We start from the raw sequence: 26,693 nt of genomic DNA on the forward strand, positions 1-26,693 counted from the left end.
GCAGGGAGCCTGCTTCTCCATCTCTTTCTGCCTGCCTCTCTGCCTACTTGTGATCTCTGTCAAATAAATTAAGTAAAATCCTTAAAAAAATTAAAAATTTAAAATTTAAAAATTTTTTTTAATTAAAACAAGGGGCACCTGGGTAGCTCAGTCAGTTAAGCATCTCCCTTCAGCTCAGTCATGATCTCAGGGTCCTAGGATCGAGTCCTGAGATGAAGCCCTGCATCCAACTCCCTGTTCAGTGCGGAGCCTGCTTCTTGCTCTCTCTCTGCACCTCCCCCTGCTCATCTCTCTCTCTCTAATAAATAAAATGAAATCTTTAAAAATACGTTCATACATACATACATACCAAAAAAAAAAAATAAGATACCAGTCAGAATAGCTACTATCAAAAAGACAACAGGTAAGTGTTAGCAAGGATGTGGGGAAAAGAGAACCTTTGTGCACTGTTGGTGGGTAGGTAAAGTGGTGCAGCCATTATGGGAAGCAGTAAGGAGGTTCCTTAAGAAATTAAAAGTAGAAATAGCATACAATCCAGCAACTCCAGTGTTGGGTATTTAACTAAAGAAAACAAAAACACTAATTCAAAAACATATATGCATCCCTATGTTTATTGCAGTATTATTTAAAACAGCCAAGATACAGATGCAACCTAAGTGTCCATCCATAGATGAATAGATAAAGATAAGATACAGACATACAAATATACAATGGAACAATTACTCAGAAAAAAAAGGAATGAAATCTTGCCATCCACAATAGGAATGCACTACATGTTCACAACAATATCATAGAGGGTATTACAAAAAATGAAATATGTCAGAGAAAGACAAATACAGTATGATTTCACCTATATACAGAATCTAAAAAACAAATGAACAAACAAGCAAAAGAGGAACACAGTCCTAAATCCAGAGAACAAACTGGTGGTTACCAAAGTGGGAAGGCAGGTGGGGATAAGCATAACAGGTAAAGGGGATTAAGAGGTACAAACTTCCAGTTAAAAATAGGTCATGGGGGTGGGGTAGTGCCTGGGTGGCTCAGTCAGTTAGGCAGTTGATTCTTGATTTTGGCTCAGGTCATGATCTCAGGCTCCTGGGATCGAGCCTCGGGCCCTGTGCTCAGCAGGGAGCCTGCTTAAAGATTCTCCCCCCCCCCCCCCCCCCCAAAAAAAAAAATAAAACTTAAAAAAAAAAAAAAAAGGTCATGGGATGAAGACTACAGTACAGGGAATATAGTCAACACTACCGTAGTAACACTGTAGGTTGACAGATGGGGACTACAGTTACTGTGGTGAGCACTGTACAATGCACAGAACTGTCAAACCACAATGCTGAACACTTGAAACTAACATAACATTGTTTGCCAACTATACGGCAACAAAAAATAAATGAAACAGTTTGAGTACATAAGTTTAAAAACTAGCACAATTCTAACAAATGAGAAAACACAATACAAAACAAATGCCACAGTTTTCACTTTGGTTCTAAATTCACACTTTTTAAACAGTGGTGATGAACCATTCAAGAAGAGATCTATATTACTGTTTAGTTTGACTGCAAGCAGATCAAAGGAGTTAGAATGGTATGTATTAGGTAGCTGCAAAGTGGATGCTATGCCCTTTACAGATCAAAGGATAACATCAAAGATCAGTCTCCTCTGGAACATTCCTGGAGGGTTTCTCAGAAAACAAAACAGACCTGCAAATACTGAAAAATACCAAGTGAATGAAGATCCACCAGTAACAATAAATATCCAAAAATAAACTAATAATCTACACAGACTCATTCCAGATGATTACTGAGATGGTAGATCAAAACACTGAAATTCTGAACCCTGCCCAAAGAGAAAAAAATTTGGGGGTGGGGGGGTTGGGAGGAGGAGAGTCCAAACATTTTTCCCTCATAAGCATTCAGCTTGTGCTGGTTCTGTCCTCCTCCTGCCCACCAATTACAGATGCTCTGAATGAAATCAACATCCCGACCATGGCCCTTGTGGGAATGGAGGACGGTCATGAAGCCCTGTCATAGAGATTCAATTTGCACTATTACCTCCCCAACAGGTTTGTCAGCTAAAATTCAGGATGAATTTTGTGAAATATGAATTTTAGATCGATAGCCAATCATTTTTTAGTATAAGTATGTCCCATACATGTCCAATATTTATACTAAAAAATGACTGGCCGGTGATCTAAAAATACAAATTTCACTATGCATTCCATATTTTTCTTTCTCGAATCTGGCAATATTACTCAAAGGCAAGGGTCCTCCACAGACCAATTAACCATAGTAAGCATTTTTCTTGTCGGGGCTTTAGATGCTACCTCCTGGGAAAGGCTGGGTCTCTTGTTGATCTTCATACCCTATTTTGCTGCAGACAAAATAGACATGTTTAGAGCCTTTTAGGCAAGCTTGCAAAACTAACTTCCATTTCACTTGATGTACAGTGCTTTACGCGAGAACTGACCTGGGAGACTAATTTTCCAAAGGAAAAACAGCTCACTTTTTTTTGTAGACTGACCCCGAGTGACACAATTTTTATTTTGCCCTGATTTATGGGAGTTTTCCAAGAATGAAATACCTCTCTTCTTCATCTTTTGCAGAAATGTGCCCTGTCTGCAAACTATCAGTACATAGTGACTTTTTTTAAAAAGTTCTTTTAACTCTTTACACCATAGCAGGGGAATAATTTATAGTAATCCATTAATGCTCACTTAAGAACCTCAAAATACTTTACAACAATCTTATGACACATGCAAGATGAGCAAATCAAGATTCTATTTTGTAAGTTATCCAGTATTGTGCACAAAGTCTAGAACAGCGCATTTCTTCTGATGTCAGGTATTCCATTCACTGGTGCCAAAGAAAAGTCACTTTTTTAAAAAGTTAGTTATTTTAAGTAGGCTCCACATTGAGTATGGAGCCCAAAACAGGGCTTCGCTCACTACCCTGAGATCAAAACCTGAGCAGAGATCAACAGTTGGACGCTTAATCAACTGAGCCACCCAGGCACCCCTTTAAAGATTTTATTTTTAAGTACTCTCTACACCCAATGTGGGGCTCAAACTTACAACCCCAACATCAAGAGTCTCATACTCTACTGACTGAGCTAGCCAGGCACACCAAAAAGTTACATTTTCAGATTTCTTTAAAAAGGTGGCAGGGTGGGGGGTACCTGCGTGGCTCAGTCAGTTAAGCATCTGCCTTCAGCTCCGGTCATGATTTCAGGGTCCTGGGATCAAGAACCACATTGGGCTCCCTGCTGAGCAGGGAGCCTACTTCTTCCTCTTCTTCTGCCACTTCCTCCTACCCCCACCCCACTTGTGTGTGCGTGCTCTCTCTCAAATAAATAAAATCTTTAAAAAAAAAAGAAAGAAGGAAAGAAAAAAAGATTTCATGCCCACCAGAAGAAAAAGATAACTGTTTAGAAAGAGAACACTTTAAATAAAAACTGAACAGTGGAATACTGACCCACTGGGCTCTGTTGAGAGTATACTCTCTAGTTTAGATTAAACAAAAAAGAACCTGGAAATCATTCTGCCGTCTAGGGGCAAGGTGGAAAGAACTTCCAGGTTAATCACCTTAACTGAACCTCTCTACACCCCAAAAAAAACAACAGATGGAGAACAGAAGCACCTGGGAGCATGCTGATGAGAGATTCACAGCCGTAAGTTCTAGGATAAACCTGTAAACTTGTGTCACAAATATTAATGATGAGTAGTAGCTCAGAAGATTGCCAGATGTACCTCAGGTCATATAAGAGATTAGACTGAAATTAGAGTGACATGAAATGATCAACCCCCACTCCTGCCAGAACCCAAGTAGTTGGCGTGACACTGTCAAAAGAGGATTAGGGGGTGGACCAGATCACCTCCGTATGGCCACCTCCAAACACGGGTTTTGACAGGGAAGAAGTGTGTATGATGTATTAGGAAGAGATCAATGAACTTAACAAATACATGTAATGTAATCTGTTTCGTACGAGACAGAGATTCCACAATACTGATACGATCTCTATTAGTCATGTCCTTCCTAATTATGCCAGTATAAGCATTAACAACTATAAAGGTGATTCTCTTAGTCTAGACCAGTGGTTCTCCACCACATCAGACCCAATGCTCCCTTCTGTACTACCCCATAAATATTCTGCAACGGGATACAGACTTAACATTACCTACCCATGTAAGACTTAAAATCAACAAAAGGCTCATTTCAATGAAATGAAAGAATAGTAGTTTGGAACAGGAGAGTATGTATTTCAGTTTGTAAATGCTCAGGCATGACCACACTAGAAGACATGAGGAAATAAGCAAATACTATTCCAAGGGAAAGAATCCAAACAATGAGTCCCTGTTCCTGAACCAAGGCCTCTATCAGCCCGTCAGGGCAAATCCCGAAGGTCTGTCAAGACTGAAACAACTCTTCATTTTTACACTAAGAATAACCAAGAGTGAAAACATCACTCCATCTAGAGCCCATTAAGGTCCACGCAATCACAAATGATGTGGGTGCACTTTTAGAAAAGGGAATGGGGCTGGGCAGGCTCTTGAGGAAAAGCTCCTTCACTGGAAGGTTTATGAGGTCACGGTTCAGGAAGGTGGGGGATCAACAAGCCAGGATAAGGAACTTCTACTTCCACACCTCCCTAAACGTATCTTCCATGAACTCTTGACACATCTGAGCCGGCCTCATTCCAAGTCTGTCATCTGCCTGATTCTTCAAAATTACAGAATGGTAGGCTGGGAAATATATTTTGCTATTATCTAATTTTGATCCCCATTTTAGAGGTTAGTAAATTTAGTCTCATTCAGGGCCAGGACTGCGTTCACTCTGCCACACTTAAGGGAAAATAAGTTTGATGTTAAAAGACCTTTTTGATCTTTTGATCCGTCAGAGTGGCTCAGTTGGTTAAGCCTCTGCCTCTGGCTTAGGTCTTGATTCCAGGGTCCAGGGGTCAGTCCTGCATTGCTCCCTGCTCAGCAGAGAGTCTGCTTCTCCCTCTCCTTCCGCCCTCCCCCTGGTTTGTGCTTTCTCTCAAAAAACAAAAAACAAACAACAACAACAACAACAACAAAACACCAAGGTCTTTCTGAGAAACTGAAACCTACTAAGGAAAACAAACAACAAAAATTTCAAAAATTCTGTCTGAAAGCATCCCACCATCCTCTTCAAAGCTTCATAGAGTTTCTCTGAATTCAAGCAGTTAAAAATATTAGTTGATAAGCAATATAAGCACTTTTCTTGACAGTGGCCTAGCAGTCCCCTGTTCAGGTGGTCTGTACTTTGTTTAATCAACTGCTTCTTATTGGATACCTAGGTTATTTCTCTTTTTTATTATTCACTTAGTGGACTGTAAATTGTTTATTGATGAGAAATGTTTATATTTATCCAATTTAAAAAAGCTGTCAAGAAACAAAACCCAAGGAAGGAAAAAGCAAGCAATCTTACTTGTGAAGTTAAGAGCCAGAGTTTTAAAAGCTAAGGGAAAAAACTCTGCAAATTAGGTTTGTTTTTTTTTAAGAATACATCAAATTCTACATTATAACTATACCCAAAGCCAAACATTTCTTCTTCTCCATCCCCCTTTATTCAACTATTGAATATTACCTGAAATAACTGTGCAAATTCATAATGAAAAATTACCTGCATTTAAAATACACAGTCCCCTCGTGGCTTCCATCATGCTTTCCTCTCTCGGGATTGTCCCATTCTACTCCTAACCAGAGTCCTAATAGAATAAGAAAAAAAAAAAAAAAGTGAGGACTAAGTGAGGACGGAGATAATTAATGCTCCTTTTTGCTGCAAGCAAATACAGTTAGCAATGGAAACCCTATCACACAGACACCACTGGGGGCGAAAAATATCTTTTGAAAAAGAGCAAGTTAACCTTAGACTTGGGACTACAATCAGCAAATATGATAGATAGCATGTCTGGTTCATAAGCCAACAAAAACTACAACTGAAAGAAACAATAGCTAAAACTTACTGAGCACTTATTGAATGCCAGAAACTTTTCTTTGCATTACTTCATGTTATTCTCACAAGACACTTTGTCTTTGTCAAGCAGATAGTATTACCTTCTTTTTTACTAATTCCTGGACAAATACCCAAGTTTTGGAGTCCTAGTCTACTATTCTGCTTTTCATAAAATAAAAAACTATATATAAATAGTATCCTTATTCAACACAGGTAAAATAACTCAAAGTCACACAACTTCAAACCTAGGTGATTGTAATTCCAGAAGTCAAGGCTTACCCATCACACTTTGCTGTCTTTGACTCAGACCTTGTGTTTGTATACCCCTTTAGTTTCCAGAACACTCTATATACAGTACTATGCTAGGTGTAAAAGAAAGATGGAGTGGCTCACTTCTGGATCAACCCTCCTAGTAAAAACTAGAAAAGCTACATAAACTATTTTTGAAAATCACTTTACATCAATTATGATGGCCAAAGTCAAAACACAAAACAAAACAAAATAACAAGTGCTGGTGAGGATATGGAAAAATTAGAATCCTTGTGCCCTCCTCATGGGAATGTAAAATATTGCAGCCACTATGGAAAACAGTAGGATCGTTCCTCAAAAAAACTAAACACAGAATTACCAAATCATGTAGCAATTTCACTTCTGGGTATATACCTAAAAGAACTGAAAGCAGGGACCCAGATACCTGCATATTTAGGTTTATAGCAGCATTATACACAATAGCCAAAAGGTGGAAGCAACCCAAGTGTCCATTAATGATGAATGGACAAATGAAATGTGGTGTATCCAGTCGACAGAAGGTTATTCAGCCAATAAAAGGAATGAAAGTCTGAGACATGCCACAGCATGGTTGAACTTTGAAGATATTATGCTAAAATGACATAAGCCAAATCCAAAAAGACAAGATAGGATTCCACATACACGAGACACCTAGAGCAGTCAAATTCATAGAGACAGAAAGTAAAATGGGGGTTGTCAGGGGCTGAGGGAAGAAGAAAATGCGGAGTTATTATTTAATAGGTACAGAGTTCCAGTTCTGTAAAACGAAGCGTTCCAGGTGCACGGTGGTGAGGGTTGCACAACAATGTAGATGTACTTAATACCACCGAACTCTACACTGAAAAATGGTTAAAATAGTCAATTTAGTTATGTATATTTACTACAATTTTAAAGATATATGTGTACATCCCAGAGAGCTACTAAGGCAGCCAAGAATTACAAAGCCAACATGTGAGAGAAAAGGGAAACCCAGAGTTTAACTAATAAACATTTAGAGCAATGTCTTCCCCTAAGGCATCTGGTAATTCTTATATAAGAAGCTAAAAAGCTGAACAGAGCTTTGGACAGATTTCAAGGGCTAAAAAATCAATACTGAGAATCATAGCCCCCCAAGGAAGGTCCAAGTTGCTGAGAAAGTCTCTAGGATTTGTACTGAGCTCAAGATGTCTTTATTCTAAGAGTAAGGAGACACCAGCGATAAGATACATTAACTAACCCTCATAGGGATTAAATGTAAATCCTTGGAAAGGATCGAAGGAAGATAACACGATCGCAAAGCTGGAATTATAATTTTTCGTCATCATACCTGGCATTCTAACAAAAATATCCAAGTGCAGAAAAAGACAAAGATTCCGTGACTGAGAACCAAGGAAAACAACAGCGAACATAAACAGATTCATCAGGCATCTGCATAATGGAGTTTTAACTATGCTTAATATTTTCAGGAAAATAAAGGATGACCTTAAAATTTCAGCAGAGAATTTTACAACTGTGTTTTTTTTTCAAACCCTAAATAAAAATTCTGAAACTAGAAAACATGATTCAAAGGGATACATGTATGCTTATTGTTTATAGCAGTACTATTTACAATAGCCAAGATATGGAAGCAACCCAAGTGTCCGCACATGAATGAATGGATGGATGGAGAAGATGTGGTCTATATATACAATAGAACGTTACTCAGCCATAAAAAGAATGAAATCTTGCCATTTGCAATGGCATGGATGAAGCCAGAGAATATAATGCTACGCAAAATAAGTGAGAGAAAGACAAATACCATATTTCACTCATATGTGAAATTTAAGAAACAAAACAAGTGAGCAAAGGGGAAAAAAAAAAAAAGAGAAACAAATCAAGAAATGGACTCTTAATTATAGAGAACCAACTGATGGTTACTGGAGGAGACATGGGTGGGGGATGGGTGAAACAGCTGAAGAGGATTAAGGAGTGTACTTGTCATAATGAGCACTGGGTGATATATGGAATTGTTCAACCACTAGACTGTACACTGGAAACTAATTAACACCGTATGTTAACTAACAGGAATTAAAATAAAAAGCTAAAAAAAAAGACAACCCAACTGAAAAATGGACAAAGGACTTGGATAGACATTTTTCCAAAGATATACACATGTCCAATAAACACGCAGAAAGATGATCATTAGTCATTACAGAAATCCAAATCAAAACCACAATGAGATACCACTTCACACTTAATAGTATGGCTACAGCCAAAATAATGGAAAGTAACAAATGCTGGCAAGGATGTGGAAAAACCGGAACCCTCATATACTGCTGGTGGACACATAAAACAATGTTGTCACTTTGCAAAACATTTTCAGGTGATTGCTGAAAAAGCTAAATGTAGAATTACCATATGACTCCTCGATTCTACTTACAGGCATATAACCACAAGCATTAAAAAAAACTCAGACACTCGGATGCCAGTGTTCATTGCAGCATTACCTACAACAGGCAAAAGGTAGAAATAACCCAAATATCCATCAACAAACGGACAGATAAAAAAATGTGATACACATACAATGGAACATTCAGCCGTAAAAAGGAATGACGTTCTCGCACATGCTACATGGATGAACCTTGAAGGTATTTTGTTAAATAAAAAAAAGCCATCCTGAAAGGACAAAGACTTCTATGGTTCTACTTATATGAGGTACCCTAGTCACTATTTACCTATATACTTAAAAATGGTTTAAGAGGGGCGCCTGGGTGGCTCAGTCATTAAGCATCTCTTTTCGGCTCAGGTCATGATCCCAGGGTCTTGGGATCGAGCCCTGTATCAGGATCCCTGCTTGGCGGGAAGCCTGCTTCTTCCTCTCTCTCTCCCTCTCCCTCTCCCCCACTTGTGTTCCCTCTCTCACATAGCTCTCTCTGTCAAATAAATAAATAAAATCTTCCAAAATAATGGTTTAAGAGAGAAAAAGCAAAAGGTTAAGATGGTTAATTTTATGTTATGTATATTTTACAATTAAATATGTTAACATTTTAAAAATAGTTAGGGGGAAGGAAGAGATGAACAGGTGGGGCACAGAATTCTTAAGGCAGTGAACCTACTCTGTATGATAATATCATAAATTTCCCCAAAGCAACAGAATATACAACACCAACAGTGAACTTCAATGGACTTTGAGTGATAATGATGTATCAATACAGGTTGGTCAATTGCAACAAATGTACACTCTGGTGGGGGACATCTGTAATGAGGGAGCCTAGGCATGTGTGTGGGCAGAAGGAAATCGCTCCACCTGTTCTTCAGTTTTGCTGTGAACTTAAAACTACTCTAAAAAATAAAGCCTATTCAAAAAGGTTAAAACAGTAAATCTTGTATTTTACAATTAAAAATTTTTAATATAAAAGGTCAAAATGGCAAATTTTATGCTTTATATGCATGTAACCACAATTTTAAAAATTTTAAAAGCAAAGATAATTTCAGCAAAGAAAAATTAATAGGGGTGATCTTCAAGGATAAAGAAAATTATCCCAGATGAAAACCTGAGGATACAGAGGGAAAGGCAAGAAAAGGGTAAATATATAGATACATCTAAATTAATAAAAATTATATAAACTATTATCAGCTCTTGGTGCTTTATATGCACAAAGATTAAAATACCCAACATATGAGTTAGGAATTGGGTAAGCAGAATTAGTATTGAAGTATTCTAAGGTGTTTGCAGGAGTCCAGGAAGAAATAAAATTACTAATTAGACTTTTGTAGGTCAAAGATGCAGGTTATTATCTCCCTGATAATTACTTAATAAAAAATGTATGATTAGGGGCACCTGGGTGGTTCAGTGGGTTAAGCCTTTGCCTTCGGCTCAGGTCATGATCTCAGGGTCCAAGGATGTAGCCCCGCATCAGGCTCTCTGCTCAGCAGGGAGCCTGTTTCCCCCTCCCCCTCTGCCTGCCTCTCTGCCTACTTGTGATCCTTTCTCTCTGTCAAATAAATAAATAAAAACTTATTTTTAAAAAAGTATGATTAATAGAGAGGAAAGATAAAGTTTAAAAAATAATCCAAAAAGGAGGGGAGAGGGGAGACAAAAAAAACACAGCCAAGACAAACAGAAAGCAAATAGTAAGATGGCAGATACAAACCCAAATTATCAAGAAATAAGTGAAACAAGGACTAAACGTTCTGATTAAGAGAGTCCACAGAAACCATCACTGAGATTTATACAGGGATCAAACAGAATCTTTAGATTGCTTTGGGCAGTACTGACATTTTAATAACAGTAACTCTTCCAATCCATGGAGGGATGTCTTCCCATTTATTTGTGTTTCATTTCTTTCAGCAACATTTTATAATTTTCCTTGTATATGCCTTTCACCTCCCTGGTTAATTCCCAAGTGCTTCATTCTTTTTGATGCCGTACATGTAGACACGGAGTATTATTCAGCCTTTATAAGGAAGTTCTGACACATGCCGCAGCATGGATAAACCTCAAGGACATTATGCTCGGTGAGATTCGATACTCATAAAAAAAACAAATTCCACAGGGGCATGTGGGTGGCTCAGTCGGTTAAGTGTCCCACACTTGATCTCGGGTCAGGTCCTGATCTCAGGGTTGTGATATCAAGCCCCTCACTGGTCTCCACAATCAGCGCAGAGTCTGCTTCAGATTCTTTTCCTCTCCTTCCCCTTCTGCTCCTCCTCCCTGCTCACGTGCCCATACTGTAAATTAAAAAATGAAATCTTAGGGGAAAAAAAGACAAATACCACAGTCAAATCCCAAGAGAGAGAAAGCAGAATAGTGGTTGCTAGGGACTGGCGAGAGAGAGGCATGAGAAACTACTGCTTAATGAATACGAAATTTCAGTTTGGGAAGATGAAAAAACATTCTGGGGGTGGACAGTGTCACCACAGGCTACAAAACAATGTGATGAACCCAATGCCACGGACCGCACATGTAACCAATGTAACAAACGTGGATTTTTACATTCTGTGCGTTTCACCGCAATGAAAATATATAAAAGACTGAAATCACAGAGTAGTGGCTCTGTACACAGTGGAATTCAGTCAATAAAATTTTATTAGAAAATCCTCATATGTGTAGAAATTAAGCCATATCATTCTAAATTACCTTGCTTCAAAAGAGAAAGTACAGGGGGACCTGGGTGGCAAAGTTGGTTGAGTGTCTGATCTTGATTTCCACTCAGGTCATAATCTCAGGGTCCTGAGATCAAGCCCCACATCAGGCACCTACTCAGCAGGGAGTCTGCTGGGGATTCTCTCCCCCTCTCCTTCTGGCCCTCTGCACCTCCCCACATACGTGTACTCTCTTTCACTCAAATAAATACATAAATCCTTGGGGGGAGGGGCGGAGCACGGGGTGCCTGGGTGGCTCAGATGGTTGGGCATCTGACTTTGGCTTGGGTCCTGGGATAAAACCCCACAACAGGTTCCCAGCTCAGTGGGGAATCTGCTTCTCCCTCTCCCTCTGCTTTTCCTCCTGCTTGTGCTCTTTCTCTCTCTTGAATAAATAAAATCTTTTAAAAAAATAAAATTTTAATTAAAAAAAAGCACAATGTAAGTTAGAAAATATTTTGAACAGAATGATGATAAAAATACCACATATCAAAATTTGGGAAATGTTGCCACAAGCTGCATTTGGAGAGAAACTTACAGGCTTAAATGTACAGGTTAGATGGAAGACAGAAAATAATCATCTATCTCAAAATGTTAAGGGGAGAAAAACACCCTAAATTAAACCTACAGAAAACAGAAGTAAATAATAAAGAGGAAAAATGAGTAGGATAGAAAAATAAGACCGTTTCTCACTGTAAAACAGCTCAAAGCTTTCCAACAGGGATACATGTGAAAACCAGCAGCCATTACATAAAGGCTAACTCTTGGAATAAAAGTGAGTGCAGGTGATAAGGAAGCACAGTTAAGAAGACCATTCAAGGGGCACCTGGGTGGCTCAGTGGGTCAAAGCCTCTGCCTTCAGCTCAGGTCATGATCCCAAGGTCCTGGGATCGAGCCCCACATAGAGCTCTCTGCTCAGCGGGGAGTCTGCTTCCCCCTCTCTCTCTTTCTGCCTCTCTGCCTACTTGTGATCTCAGTGCGTCAAATAAATAAAATATTTTAAAAAGAAAAAAAAAGACCGTTCAGGGGCGCCTGAGTGGCTCAGGGGGTTAAGCCTCTGCTTTCAGCTTAGGACATGATCTCGGGGTCCTGGGATCGAGCCCCTCATCGGGCTCTCCGCTCAGCGGGGAGTCTGCTTCCTCCTCTCTCTCTCTGCCCGCCTCTCTGCCTACTTGTGATCTCTGTCAAATAAATAAATAAATAAAATCTTAAAAAAAAAAAAAAAAGGAAGAAGACTGTTCATACGGTTGGGGGTGGTGTGTGGGAAAAACATGCAGTGGTAACAGGAAGGAAATCATGAAGGGAAAACAGCAGAGGCCAAAGCCTAGTAGAGCTCAGGACCTGTTTAGGGAGCCTCAAAAAGTGCCACACAGGCAGAGCCGGGGGTGTAGCCCAGGGTCAGGGCAGGAGCCAGTAGCAGGAGAAAAAAGACTAGCAGGGCCGCAAAGAGGCTGAACCCTAACATAAAACTCTCCAGTGACACAGTAAAGAGCTTGAACTTTATCCTGCTTCTCCTGAGAACCCTCGTTAAGCAACATGGAGACAAAGGATCTCGATCTTGAAAGATAAGAAACTGAAGCTCGGGGGAAGTATGTCAGTTACTCAAGGGAAAACTTTCTTCCTGCAGTCTCACAGCACTCTGGTATCAGATGTGTGGGGTTTCCACTCCAAGCAATTCTCTAATTCTTGGCAGACACAATCTGGATGTCCTACAATTTACCTCAAAGCTGATACTAACTGGCCAGATTAGTGTAGACCCCACAGATTAAGGGCTGAGTCCCACAAGAATGTCCCCACTTCATATGCCAGTCACAAGTCCCAAGCTGTCACCTCTAACTTCTCAGCCACCAGCTATAAATCAGGGGTTTCAATAGCCCATACTTTCGATCATTTGCTAGAACTGCTTCAAGAAATCAAGAAAACCCTCACATTTACAGTACATTATAAAAGATAAAACAAAGAACAGATGAACATCTACAAGAAGGGTCTTGTACCCAGAAGGGTCTTAAGCACAGGTGACTGTCCCCACAGTTTGAGGTGTACCTGTCAGTGTGTACGTGTGTTCGCCAACCCAGAAGGCCTCCAAACCCCACAGTTTGGGGATTTTCATGGAGAACTCCTCATGTAGGCCTCTCTTCCCTCCCCAGAGGATGGGGGTGAGTCAAAGTTCCAAACTCCTAATTAAGGTGCTGGTGACCAGCCCCCATCCTGAAGCTACCTAGGGCAACCCAGCCACTGGTTGTCATTAGCAAACAAAAGGACACTTAACACTTTGGAGATTCCAAGGGCCTTCTTTAGAAGTTCTTGGTGGGGAACAGGGATTGAAGAACAAATATTAGAGCATGTGAAAATCAGTAGTGGGAAATTTCACCAAAATGTAGTCAGGAGGTTTCATGGAGGGAGCTCTCCAGCCCTACCATCATTGGTGGTCAACTGCAGACCCAACAGGAAGAGACGAACTTGGCTTTACCTGGACTTGACCTCGCACCCAGATACTACTCCACTATTCCGGCTAAAAGCAGAGATGCTCAGCCAATGAAAAGCCACCTCATGCCGACATGAGCCAACAGCTCAGCCAGTGAAAAGCTACCATACTACGACCTCTACTTTACTCCAGTGGACTTTTAGTTTATAACAGACTTCCCAACCTACCCCTTTCCTCCTTAAAAAGCATGCCTCTCCTTTATTCCCTCTGACCTTCCTACAGGTTTTACCACAGTTTATTTATCCTAGATTGCAATTCTCTTTTATTCCTAAAAAAAGCCCCCCCTTTTTTTTTTCTTAAAGATTTACTTATTTGACAGAGAGGGAGCAAGTCCAAGGAGAGGGAACAGCAGGGAGAGGGAGAAGCAGACTCCCCGCTGAGCAGGGAGCCGGAGGAGGGGCTCTATCCCAAGACCCCTGGATCATGCCCTGAGCCGAAGGCAGAAGCTTAATGGACTGAGCCCCCTAGGTGCTCCTTTTATCAATTTTTTAAGATTTTATTTATTTGAGAGAGGGAGAGAATGCAAGGGGGTGGAGGGGTTAGTAGGAGAGGGAGAAGCAGACTTCCCGCTGAGCAGGGAGCCCCACGTGGGACTTGATTCCAAGACCCCGGATTCACAACATAAGCCGAAGGCAGATGCTTAACCGAATGAGCCACCGAGGCTCCCCAGCAGCTTTTATTTTCAAGAATAACAGATGTTCCTAGCTCCCCTAACACACAAGAAGTTACATGGGTTTGGGGAGCTTTGTGTTAGGAACCGGAGACAGAAACCCGATATATTTTTCTTATTATGTCACACTTGCCAAAATAACATAGTAAAAAAGGACCAAACTCTGTACTAACACACACACAATCCTTTTGTGTCTTAATCCACTTTGTTAAACAAAGGCCTTAAACACAAGTAATGTTATTCATCATAAAAGCCCTCACCCAAATGAACTGCGTTGGCAGACATCACTAAGAAGGCCATTTGCACTGCAAGGAACAAGTCGCTACTCAGACTCACACAGGTGGGAAGAGCGAGGCCAGCACGCACTTGGGATCAGCTGTAACTCTGATGAAGCATCCCTCCTGTCTGGCAAGCTCTCGCCCTGTCCACTAAAGACAGCAGAGCAAGTCTGGAAACCAGCAGAGATGAGAAAGCGGACCGAAGTGGAGGTTGGTAGGACCTCATCGGTCATTCCCCAATACTGGAAGACCCAAGCTTCTGCCTCCTACACGCCAGGGGTGCTAAGGCCCTGATTACCTTCAGTCTACCAAGTTCAAATGTGCAAAAGACTGAAGCAGACACGAGAATATAAGTTTATTAATTTCCAATGATAAATCTAATTTTTATATTTATACATCAATACCCTGACAGATGACAGTGAGTACCATGCTCCAACAAAAATCAAGATTCTATGATGGTTTTCCTATAGAGGGAAATGAAGTGTTCTGAGAAAAAGAGTACTTTTCTCCTGATTCATAAGAACAGCAAACATTTAAAAAGTTCTTACATCCTGTCAAGTTTAGGTCTAAATGCTTTATATATATTTTAATTTATTGACTCCTCATAATAACCCTTTGAAGCAGAGGGCCATCCACTTCAGCACGATTGTGGGCTACAGAAAGACCACTAACTTTCAGGAGCAATAATTCTCTCTCAGGTAGCAACCCCACATCTGTCCCAAGCCTCAAACAAGGACACACTTGAGTACCAATTTTTTTGCACCTATAAATACAGAAGAGATGACTAAGGGTCTAACATACTTGAAGTTACAAATTACCAAATGCCTATTACTCCTTTAATAAGATCTGCTAACCGTTTGAAGCAGGGCTACATCCCAGTAAGAAATAAGCTATAAAAATCATCCTGAAATAATTAAATTACCTATTTAAATGACACTACAGGTTTTTTTTATTAATTAATTTATTTATTTGACAGACAGAGATCACAAGTAGGCAGAGAGGCAGGCACAGAGAGAGGAGGAAGCAGGCTCCCCGCTGAGCAGAGAGCCCGACACTGAGCTTGATCCCAGGACCCTGGGATCCTGACCTGAGCCGAAGGCAGAGGCTTTAACCCATTGAGCCACCCAGGTGCCCCAATAACTTTGGTTTTAACATAATGTTTAAATGTTCTTCTAGACAACAAATCATAACTTTAGCCATTTCTTCCATCAACTCCCAGAACATGAAAACCTATCCTGTCATCACCACATTTAAACACACATATGCCTTTCTATTTGCTCTGGTAGGAGGGCAAAAGCAGGATTCATTTGAAAATGTCTCAAAGAACACTGTTATACATACTTTATGTAGAGATTTGCTACCAAATAATTTGTGTTGATTCTGATTCTCAAAGTAGTATTTGTTCAATAAAAGCTGTGAGAAAATAAAACCCATTAAACACCTTGGAATAACAATAGCAACAAAACAACACTAATAAAGTACAATCGATAAGTGTTATTTGGGGGCACCTGGGTGGGTTGCTCAGTCAGTTAAGTGTCTGCCTTTGGCTCAGGTCCTGATCACAGGGTCCTGGGATCAAGTCCCACATTGGGCTCTCTGCTCAGCAGGGTGCCTGCCTCTCCCTCTCCCTCTGCCTGTGGCTCCCTCTGAGTCAAATGAATAAATAAAATCCTTTAAAAATAAATTTAAAAATTAAGAAATATGTTATTTAAACAAAAATACCTCAGGAGCATCTGGCTGGCTCTGTCAGAAGAGCATGTGGCTCTTGATCTCGGGGTCTGGAGTTCAGGCCCCATGTTGGGCACAGAGATTACTTTAAAAAAAAAAAAAAAACAAAAAACAAAAAACAAAAAACACACCTAGGGCAATTAACTCAATGTAAAAAACCTAAAGTAGGTAAATAAATGTTACAAAAGCCTTAAAATGTTAAATAAACAAACTTTCCTCTTAGAAAAAAAAAGTAGAACAGTAAAGACTAGATACAAATTTTCTTTATATGAGGGAATAAGAAACTCATATCTAAAATTAATCAAAAAGGGGCACTGGGTGTTTCAGTTGCTTAAGTGGCCAAGTCCTGGTTTCAGCTCAGGTTATGATCTCAGGGTCCTGAGACTGAGTACCCCTTGGCTCCTCACTGAGCATGGAGCCTACTGGAGATACTCTCTCTCTCCCTCTGCTGCTACCCCACCCCATGCATGCATGTGCCTTGTCTCCCTCTAAAAAATAAAATAAGGGGTGCCTGGGTGGCTCAGTGGGTTAAGCAGCTGCTTTCCATTCAGGTCATGATCCCAGGGTCCTGGGATCGAGTCCCACATTGGGCTCCTTGCTTGGCTGGGAGCCTGCTTCTCTCTCTCCCTCTGCCACTCTGCCTGCTTGTGCTCTCTCTGTCAAATAAATAAAATCTTTTTAAAAAAATAAAAATTAAAAATAAACTAAAAAACTTTAAAAATAAAATTAATCGAGGGGCGCCTGGGTGGCTCAGTGGGTTAAAGCCTCTGCCTTCGGCTCAGGTCATGATCCCAGGGTCCTGGGATCAAGCCTTGCATCGGGCTCTCTGCTCAGCAGGCAACCTGCTTCCTCCTCTCTCTCTGCCTGCTTCTCTGCCTACTTGTGATCTCTGTCTGTCAAATAAATAAATAAAATTTTTTTTAAATAATAAATAAATAAAACTAATCGAGAGAAAAAAGCTAGTGCAGAATTTTGATGGTACAGATGAAAACACCTAAAATTTTGCTGAAATGAGTTAGAGAAAGACAAATACCATGATTTCACTTACATGTGGAACCTAAAAAACACCACAAACCAAGCAGAAACCAACCTACAAATAGAGAACTGATGGTTGCCAGAGGGGAGGTGGTTAGGGTAGATGGGGAAAATGGCTGAAGGGGAGTGGGACGTATAGGATTCCAGCTATGGAATGAGTAAATCGTGGGGGTGAAAGGACCAGGGTAGGGAATAGAGTCAGTGGTATTGTAACAGTACTTTATGGTGACAGATGATAGCTACACTGTAGAGCTGTCCAAACTATAGAGTTGTCCACTCACTACATTGTATACCTGTGTCAACTTTACCTAAACAAACAAAGACCTATTATTTTTTTTAACATATTTTTTTAAAGACTTTATTTATTTATTTGACAGAGATCACAAGTAGGTTGAGAAGCAGGTGGAGAGAGAGACGCAGGCTCCCTGCTGAGCAGAGAGCCCAATGCGGGGCTCGATCCCAGGACCCTGGGATCATGACCTGAGCCGAAGGCAGAGGTTTTAACCCACTGAGCCACCCAGGCGCCCCAGACCTATTATTTTTTTTCTTTAAGAGTTTATTTAGGGGGAGCGCCTGGGTGGCTCAGTGGGTTAAAGCCTCTGCCCTCAGCTCAGGTCATGATCTCAGGATCCTGGGATCGAGCCCCAGGTCGGGCTCTCTGCTCAGCAGGGAGCCTGCTTCCTCCTCTCTCTCTGCCTGCCTCTCTGCCTACTTGTGATCTGTCAAATAAGTAAATAAAATCTTAAAAAAAAAAAAAAAAGTTTATTTAGGGGCACGTAGTTGGCTCAGTCGGTTAAGCATCTGCCTTCAGCTCAAGTCATGAACCCGGGTCCTGGGATTGAGCCTTGCATCGGGCTCCCGGCTCAGTGGGAAGCCTGCCCCTCCCCTTGCTTGTGCACACGTTCTGTCAAATAATATAAAATCTTAAAAAAAAAAAAAAAAGATTTTGAGAGAGAGAGGGTGCATGTGCAAGCACGGGGAGAAAGAGTGGGAGAACCAGCCTCCCCACTGAGCAGGGAGCCCAACATGGGGCTCGATCCCAGGACCCTGGGATCATGACCTGAGCTGAAGGCAGACACTTAACAGACTGAGCCACCCAGGCGCCCCTACGATCACCCCCTTTTAAAGAACGGACACACTTCACCTTAGGACTAATCTTCAAAGACTATAAACCAAGAGGTTAATTAGGACAGAGTTTTTCAATAATCTTGTTTATTCAATGGCTTACATAAACTCTATTTACCATAAAAGAATTCTATTCACCAGTAACACGATACGAATCAGAATGAGTTTAAAATGAGTTTAAAATGTATTTTATAAGAAAACGCATTTACTTTTTGGAGATGCACGGTGAAGTATTCAGAGATGAAATGCCACTATGCATATCACTTTATTTAAAATGCTTAGGCAGGATGCCTGGATGGCTCAGTGGGTTAAACCCTCTGCCTTCGGCTCAGGTCATGGTCTCAGGGTCCTGGGATCAAGTCCCGAGTCAGGTTCTCTGCTCGGCAGAGAGCCTGCTTCCTCCTCTCTCTCTCTCTGCCTACTTGTGATCGCTGTCTGTCAAACAAATAAAATCTTTAAAATAAATAAATAAAATGCTTAGGCAGGGCGCCTGGGTGGTTCAGTTGGTTAAGCATCTGCCTTCATCTTAGGTCATGATCCCAGAGTCCTGGGATTGAGCCCACATGCCCCCTCCCACCCCCGGATTGGGTTTCCTGCTTAGTGGGGAGCCTACTCTTCCCTGTCCCTCTGCCACTCCCCCTGATTGTGCTCTTTCATGCTCTCTTCTCTGTTAAATGTATAAAGAAAGTCTTTAAAAAATAAAATGCTTAGGCAAAAAAATTTTTTTTATTGAATGAAGCAAATAAGGCAAACTGTTAGCAATGTTAAACAGACATAACAAGTATATACAGGTGTTCCTTATACTATTCCAAATGCTACCTGCCACTTAAAAAAAAAGCAGATTGGAGAAATGGCTGATTGTGGGGCAAAAAACATGTTAGATGAACCCTTCACATATGATAATTTCCTTACTGAGATTTGATAAGGAAGCTATCAAAAACCATTGGGTCCCATCAAAAGTACTCAGGAGGCAATCTGAATGGGGTCCTTCTGGCCAAATCTGGGACAGTCTGAGCATCAATAAGGATAACAGCAATGGACTAAAACAGATAAAATATTTTTAAACCCATGACTTTATAAAGATTTTTTTTTAATTCATTGGTTTTCTAAGTCAACCAATTCATTTTTATGAAGACAAATACAAGGAAAAAAACCAACATTTATCCTGCCTTTCAATCACCCAGTTATTTGGAAAGAAACTAATTAACATAGGGAAATTTTCCACAATATACACAGTCCATCAGAAGAACAACAGAAGAAAATTATTAGAATTTCACCATTTGACCACCCCAAATAACTGACATAAAACCATGTTCATCTAGAGCTGCCAACATCACAAAAAGAGATACAACCAGACATTGTGCGCCTCCTGACTGAAGAATGCATTACCTACAGACTATTTGTACCAAAAAAAGAGATTATCAAACCTGAATCTGATAAATCCTATATACAATTACCAATTTACAGGAAACATAGAGACAGAAATACATGTTAATGACATCACATGGATGTAATCAGAAGAATCCAGAACATGAGAAATTTTAAAGACAAAACACAATTTTTTCCAACAATTTCCAAGGAAGAAAAAAAGGAATGTAGAAGATCATTTTGGGAAATCCTATATCCCACTTATAGGAGTGCCAGAAAGAGAAAACAGGTAAAATAGAAGGGTAAACATTATCAAAGATAATCTTAGAAGAAAACATTTCATAACTGAAAAGGTACATGTGACCTCAATTAAATAGGCTTAACCAAGAAAACACCTACAACTAATCAGTGAAGAAACACCCACAGCTGGACACTTTGGCTTTTCATCATAAGCCCTTAGGCACTATATTTTATCATGCTCATGTATTATTTTAATAGGTACTAAAAAAAAAAAAACAAAGGAAACACAGCAACGAGGCTTCTAGAATGGCCCAGAAGATTAATTAGCAGTATTACTAAATGAAACTGTAAGAAAATCTTGTTATATATTAAAAACAACATCCTCCAAGACCTAAAAAAAAAAAAAAAAAAAAATGCTTCTTCTGTCATGGAAAATTATACTAGTCCTCTAAAACACACACAAAAAATGAATCTGATCGAATTCTTGTGATGAGCCTCAGAGATGTGCACGGTAGAGTCAGACCCTTGGAGAGTTCCGGGTTAGAAGATGGAATCTGGGGGGCTGGAAATTGGTAAGAAGATGTGAAGAATGGAGAAAAATACTAAAAAAGATCAAAAGCAGACTTCATTCTGACTTTGCTGAGTCAGCTGTTCCCTGATGAATTTGGATTGCCAATATTTGCTTCGATAGGTGCCAATGCATTTCAACCACTATTTAGGATCAATAAACTGAGTGCAGAATACAAAATACCTCCATAAGAACTTAGAAGAAAAAAAAAAAAAGAACTTAGAAGCAGTATGTTTCAACTATTTTTTTTTAAGATTTTATTTATTTGACAGAGAGAGATCACAAGTAGGCAGAGAGGCAGGCAGAGAGAGAGAGTGGAGGAAGCAGGCTCCCTCCTGAGCAGAGAGCCCAATGTGGGGCTTGATCCCAGGACCCTGGGATCATGACCTGAGCCAAAGGCAGAGGCTTTAACCCACTGAGCCACCCAGGCGCCCCTCAACTATTTTATTTTAAATTAACTTGTTACTACATGTTACCCAAGATACTATAGGGCCATTTAATTTAGTCACTCTATACAGGTTGACAATAATACCAGATTTCAGTTACCATAAAATGTATTACAAAACAATAACTAAGGGCAAAGAACCATGAAGATAATCACTGGAGAAAAAAATAAAAATACAATGTGTATATTGATTGATCTACAGCAACTCCAAGTATATGAATATGAGAATATCGAGTAACAAATATCTAATTTTTAAGCATACAGATGTATATTAATAAAAGGTCTACTGGTAGTATTTCATTAATTAAATCAGTTAATCATTTAAATCACATGAAACAAATTTAGAAAAAGTGCTTCCTCACTCCCACATTCATGAAACCATTCTAAACAGACTCTCCAAACACAGTTATAACATTAGTGTCTGACTATCATCCCCCCCACACAAATTTATTATCCTCCAGTTCTGGAGGTCAGAGCCTGAGGACAGTCTCACTGGTCTAAAATCAAGGCATTGCAGGGGCGCCTGGGTGGCTCAGTTACTTAAGTGTCTGCCTTCGGCCCAGGTCACGACCCTGGCTGGAGTCTCCGGTCAAGCCCCGAATCGGGTTCCTACTCAGAGGGAAGTCTGCTTCTCCCCTCTGCCCCTCACCCCACTCTCATGCACGTTCTCTCTCTCTCTCTCTCTCAATAATAAAATCTTTAAAAAATAAAATAAAATCAAGGGGTTGCAAAGCTGTGTTCCCTTCTGGAGGCGAGAGAGGAAAACTCATTGCCTTGCCTTCCCCAGCTGGTAGGGGCTGCACACATTCTTCGGCTTCACGACCCGATTCCATCTTCAACGCCCACAGTGGCCAGTCAAAACTTTCTCACATCGCTGCTCTCTTGCACTGTCCTCTTCTACTTCTACTTCGACAGATACTTCAGATCGCACTGAACCCACCTGGATAATCTCCCTATCTTAAAGTCAGCTGATTAGCAAGTTTAATTCCACCTGCAACCTTTGCAGGTTGCAGGTTAATTCTCCTTTGCCATGTAACAGAACACAATGCTCCCAGCTCCTGGGCACATCTTTGTTGGAAGGGGAGGGGCACTTTTCCACCCATCACAGCATATCCTCTTTATTTAAACACTTTTTTAAAAACTGCATATGGGGGCACCTGGATGGCTCAGTCAGTTAAGCACTGACTCTTGGTTTCAGCTCAGGTCATGGTCTTAGGGTCGCGGGATCAATCAAGCCCAAGTCCAGCTCCGTGCTCAGAGCAGTCTGTTTGAGACTTTCTCTTCCTCTCCCTTTGCCCCTCCCCACCCCACACTCATTCACACACTCTAAAATAAATCTTTAAAAAAATAAAAATTAAAAAGCCTACATGTGATGCTATCTTGGGATATCTCAATTTCCAACCCAAGCCATTTGTAAAACATTAGAACTGCCCTATTTCTTTCTTAAGTATATTTTATCTACAACAATAGCTAACACTATGCATCAGGATCTGGTCTAAGCGCTTTAAACACCTTCATTTAATTATCACAACAACCCTAAAATTTACACCGAGTGAAGCAGCTCCAGGAGTAATTACTGAATCTGTGTTCAATTTCACTGCATCTTTGTACCAATTCCACCTGTTGACTTCTGGAAGAAACTCAAAAGTCACACCAGTTGAGGTAAAGTCCTACAGAATGCCCCCGACAATGTTATAATTAATAGAGTGAATACATAGTAGCTCCTTCTTCGAAGAATTATAATTCGAGGGGGGGAAATTCGCCTGATCATACATACATGAAGGAATTGTCAAACTCACAGGCAATTTAATAAATGAAAACAATATGTACCACTTCATAGTCACTAAATTACCATGAAATAGCCTCCATCTGCATTACTGGATCTGTGACGGGCCACTCCAACCTGCCTTCAGAAATTGAGACTTATTCCTACCAGCTGCTGGGCAAACCAGCCTCTGGAAATTAGCCCTCAACTATGAACCCACTTTCAAGAACTGTCTCCCCTGGTGAAAGTGCCTGGCACACCCGCTTCCCCAAAACCGAGTGACAGACCATCACAGGTATAAGTGCCCCGCCCCTCATCTCAGCTAGGAAAATCTCTGAAGGGCCACCCTCCCTTCAGAGTTCCCACAGGGTCAGGTGGAACTTATGTTCAGACTGTATCACAAGGGCACCTGGTTGGCTCAGTCAGTGGAACAGGCAACTTTTTTTTTTTTTTTTTAGTTCAAGTTAGTTAACGTAGAGTGTATTATTTGTTCCGGGGGCAGGATTTAGTGATTCATCAGTTACACAGAACACCCATTACATCAAGTGTGCTCCTTAATGCCCATCACTCAATTACTCCATCCTCCCGACCTCCCCTCCAGCAACCCTCAGTTTGTTCCCTATAGTTGAGCCTTTTATGGTTTGCCTCCCTATTATTTTATTTTTCCCTCCCTTCCCCTATGTTCATTTGTTTTATTTCTTAAATGCCACATGAATGAAATCATATGGTATTCCTCTTCCTCTGACTTATTTCGCTTAGCATACTGCACTCTAGTTCCATCCACATCACTGCCAATGGCAAGCTTTCATTCCTTTGGATGAGTAATATTCCATCATGTGTGCGTACTACACACACACACACACACACACACACACACACACACACACACACATCTTCTTTATCCATTCCTGCATTGATGGAAATCTGGGCTCTTCCCATAGTTGGGCTATTGTGGACACTGCAGCTATAAATATTAGGGTGCACATGCCCCCTTCGAACCACTATGTTTGTATCCTTTGGATAATTACCTAGTAGTGCAATTGCTGGGTCATAGGGTAGTTCTATTTTTAACATTTTGAGGAACCTCGGTATGAGCATGTAACTTTTTTTTTTTTTTAAGATTTTATGTATTTATTTGCCAGAGAGAGAGAGAGAGAGAGAGAGCGAGCACAAGCAGGGAGAGCAGTAGGCAGAGGGAGAAGCAGACTCCCACTGAGCGAGGAGCCAGATATGGGACTTGATCCCAGGATCATGACCTGAGCTGAAGGCAGACGCTTAACTGTTGACTGAGCCACCAAGGCATCCCACAAACACAAAACTCTTGATCTCAGGGTTGTGAGTTTGAGCCCCACGATGGGTGTAGAGAGTACTTAAAAATAAAGTATTAAAAAAAAAAAAAAGTGGGACACCTGGGTGGCTCAATGGGTTGGGCCTCTGCCTTCGGCTCAGGTCATGATCCCAGGGTCCTGGGATCGAGCCCCACATGGGGCTCTCTGCTCAGCAGGGAGCCTGCTTCCCCCTCTCTCTGCCTGCCTACCTCTCTGCTACTTGTGATCTGTCAAATAAATAAATAAAATCTTAAAAAAAAAAAAAAAGCTTCTGCAGAGTAAAGAAAACTAAAAGGTAACCTATGGAATGGGAAAAGATATTCGCAAATGACATACTTGATCACGTGTTAGTATCCAAAATATGTACAGAACTTCTACAACTCAACATAAAAAAAAAAAAAACCAATCCGATTAAAAAATGGGCAAAAGACTGGAATAGACATTTCTCCAAAGAAGAAATACCAATGGCTAAGAGACACATGAAAAGATGTTCATCTTTTCATGCATCGGTGAAATGCAAAACAAAACCACAATTAGATAAAACCTCACACCTGTCCGAATGGCAAAAATCAAAAATATAATAAGCACTGGCGAGGATGTGAAGAAAAAGTAACACTCGTGCACTGCTGGTGGGAATGCAAACTGGTGGCAGCCACTGTGGAAAACAGTGTGGGGGGGTTCCTAAAATATTAAAAATAAAATTACATATGGTCCAGAAAATTCCACTACTGGGTATTGATCCAAAGAATATGAAAACACTAATTCGAAAAAATATATGCACCCCTATGTTTACTTCAGCATTGTTTGTAATAGCAAATTATGGAAGCAGCCCAAGAGTCCATCAATTGATGAATGAATAAAGAATAGATAGTGTATGTATACACACACACACACACACACACACACGCACACACACACACACAATGGAATATTACTCAGCCATAAAAAAGAATGAAAGCTTGCCATCTGCAACAACATGGATGGGGCTAGAAAGCATAATGCTAACCAAAATAAGTCAGTCAAAGAAAGACAAATACCATATTATTTCACTAGTATGTGAAATGTAAAAAACAAAACAAACTAGTAAAGGGGAACAAAACAAAAACAAAAAACCAAGAAACAGACTCTTAACTACGGAGAACAATCTGATGGTCACCAAAAGGAAGGTGGGCGGGGGGTGATGGGTGAAATGGGTGAAGGAGATTAAGAACACACTTATCTTGACAAGCACTGAGTAATGTACAGAATTGCTGAATCACTATATTGTACACTTGAAACCAATATAACAATGTATGTTATCTGTACTGAAATTTAAAAAATAAAAATAATGAATTAATTTTAAAAAGAAAAGAATGATACTGTTTAAAAGAAAAACAGAACTGTAACTATGTATGGTAATGGATGTTAACTAGACCTATCTTGGTGATCATTTGGCAATGCATATAAATATCAAATCATTATTTTGTACACCTAAAACTAATACAATGTTATCTGTCAGTTATATCTCAATAAAAAAAGTAAACAAAATGATGCTATACATATGTACCAGATAATACGTGAAAAAAGATATCACAAAATTGTATGCCTATCAATTTAAACTACTCTAAATACATATACACATGAATTAATGACAAAAGAAATTTCCAAAAATTCTTAGTTTTTGAGGTTAGGATATGAGAATTCAAAATTATTACTTGTTGTTTAAAGTTTACTCAGAAGATATTTTAAGGTTGAATATAAAATGGCAACACTAAATAAATAGGTAAGTTTAAAATTAAATAAAATCATAGATACCACAGGATACTGTTACCCAAACCAAACAATTGTATGTAGAAAGCATCTACAAATTCGTTGTTAATTTCTTCAAAATCGATGTTACAAACCACTAGAGAAAAGCCTGCAAAGAAAGAACTCTAAAATAAACAAATGCACACACAAACATACCTGCCACAGGAGGAACGATACCAGAAAAACGCACTGTTGCATGTTCTCCATTAACCTCAACTCGTCGACCAATGACATCTGATGTCGAAGTGTCATTCATTATAATGTAGCCAGAATCCAAAATATGAGATCTAGGAAGAATATTATAAAAAATTAACAAGAATTAATACAGATGGGGCGCCTGGGTGGCTCAGTGGATTAAGCCTCTGCCTTCAGCTCAGGTCATGATTCTGGGGTCCTGGGATCGAGCCCCGCATCGGGCTCTCTGCTTAGCGGGAAGCTTGCTTCTTCCCCTCTCTCTGCCTGCCTCTCTGCCCGCTTGTGATCTCTCTCTCTCTCTCTTCAAAT

General features: G+C 40.2%; 1 protein-coding gene across 3 annotated transcripts in view; it reads right to left on the reverse strand.

Annotated features, from left to right (window-relative positions):
- The window catches only part of LOC116862481 (tubulin-specific chaperone E), a 72,371-nt gene that overhangs the window by 34,836 nt on the left and 10,842 nt on the right, over positions 1 to 26,693 (reverse strand). For all 3 annotated transcript variants that reach the window (XM_032849778.1, XM_032849779.1, XM_032849780.1), the window contains exons 2-3: positions 26,346 to 26,476; positions 5,643 to 5,727 (exon numbers count right to left, since the gene is read on the reverse strand). In XM_032849778.1, the coding sequence (XP_032705669.1) occupies positions 5,643 to 5,727; positions 26,346 to 26,445 (185 nt within the window). In that variant the 5' untranslated portion in view covers positions 26,446 to 26,476. The remainder of the gene's footprint in view (positions 1 to 5,642; positions 5,728 to 26,345; positions 26,477 to 26,693) is intronic.

The sequence above is a fragment of the Lontra canadensis genome, unplaced genomic scaffold (genome assembly GCF_010015895.1).
Source record: "Lontra canadensis isolate GAN:19392208 unplaced genomic scaffold, GSC_riverotter_1.0 scaffold247, whole genome shotgun sequence".
Taxonomy (NCBI): Eukaryota; Metazoa; Chordata; class Mammalia; order Carnivora; family Mustelidae; genus Lontra; species Lontra canadensis.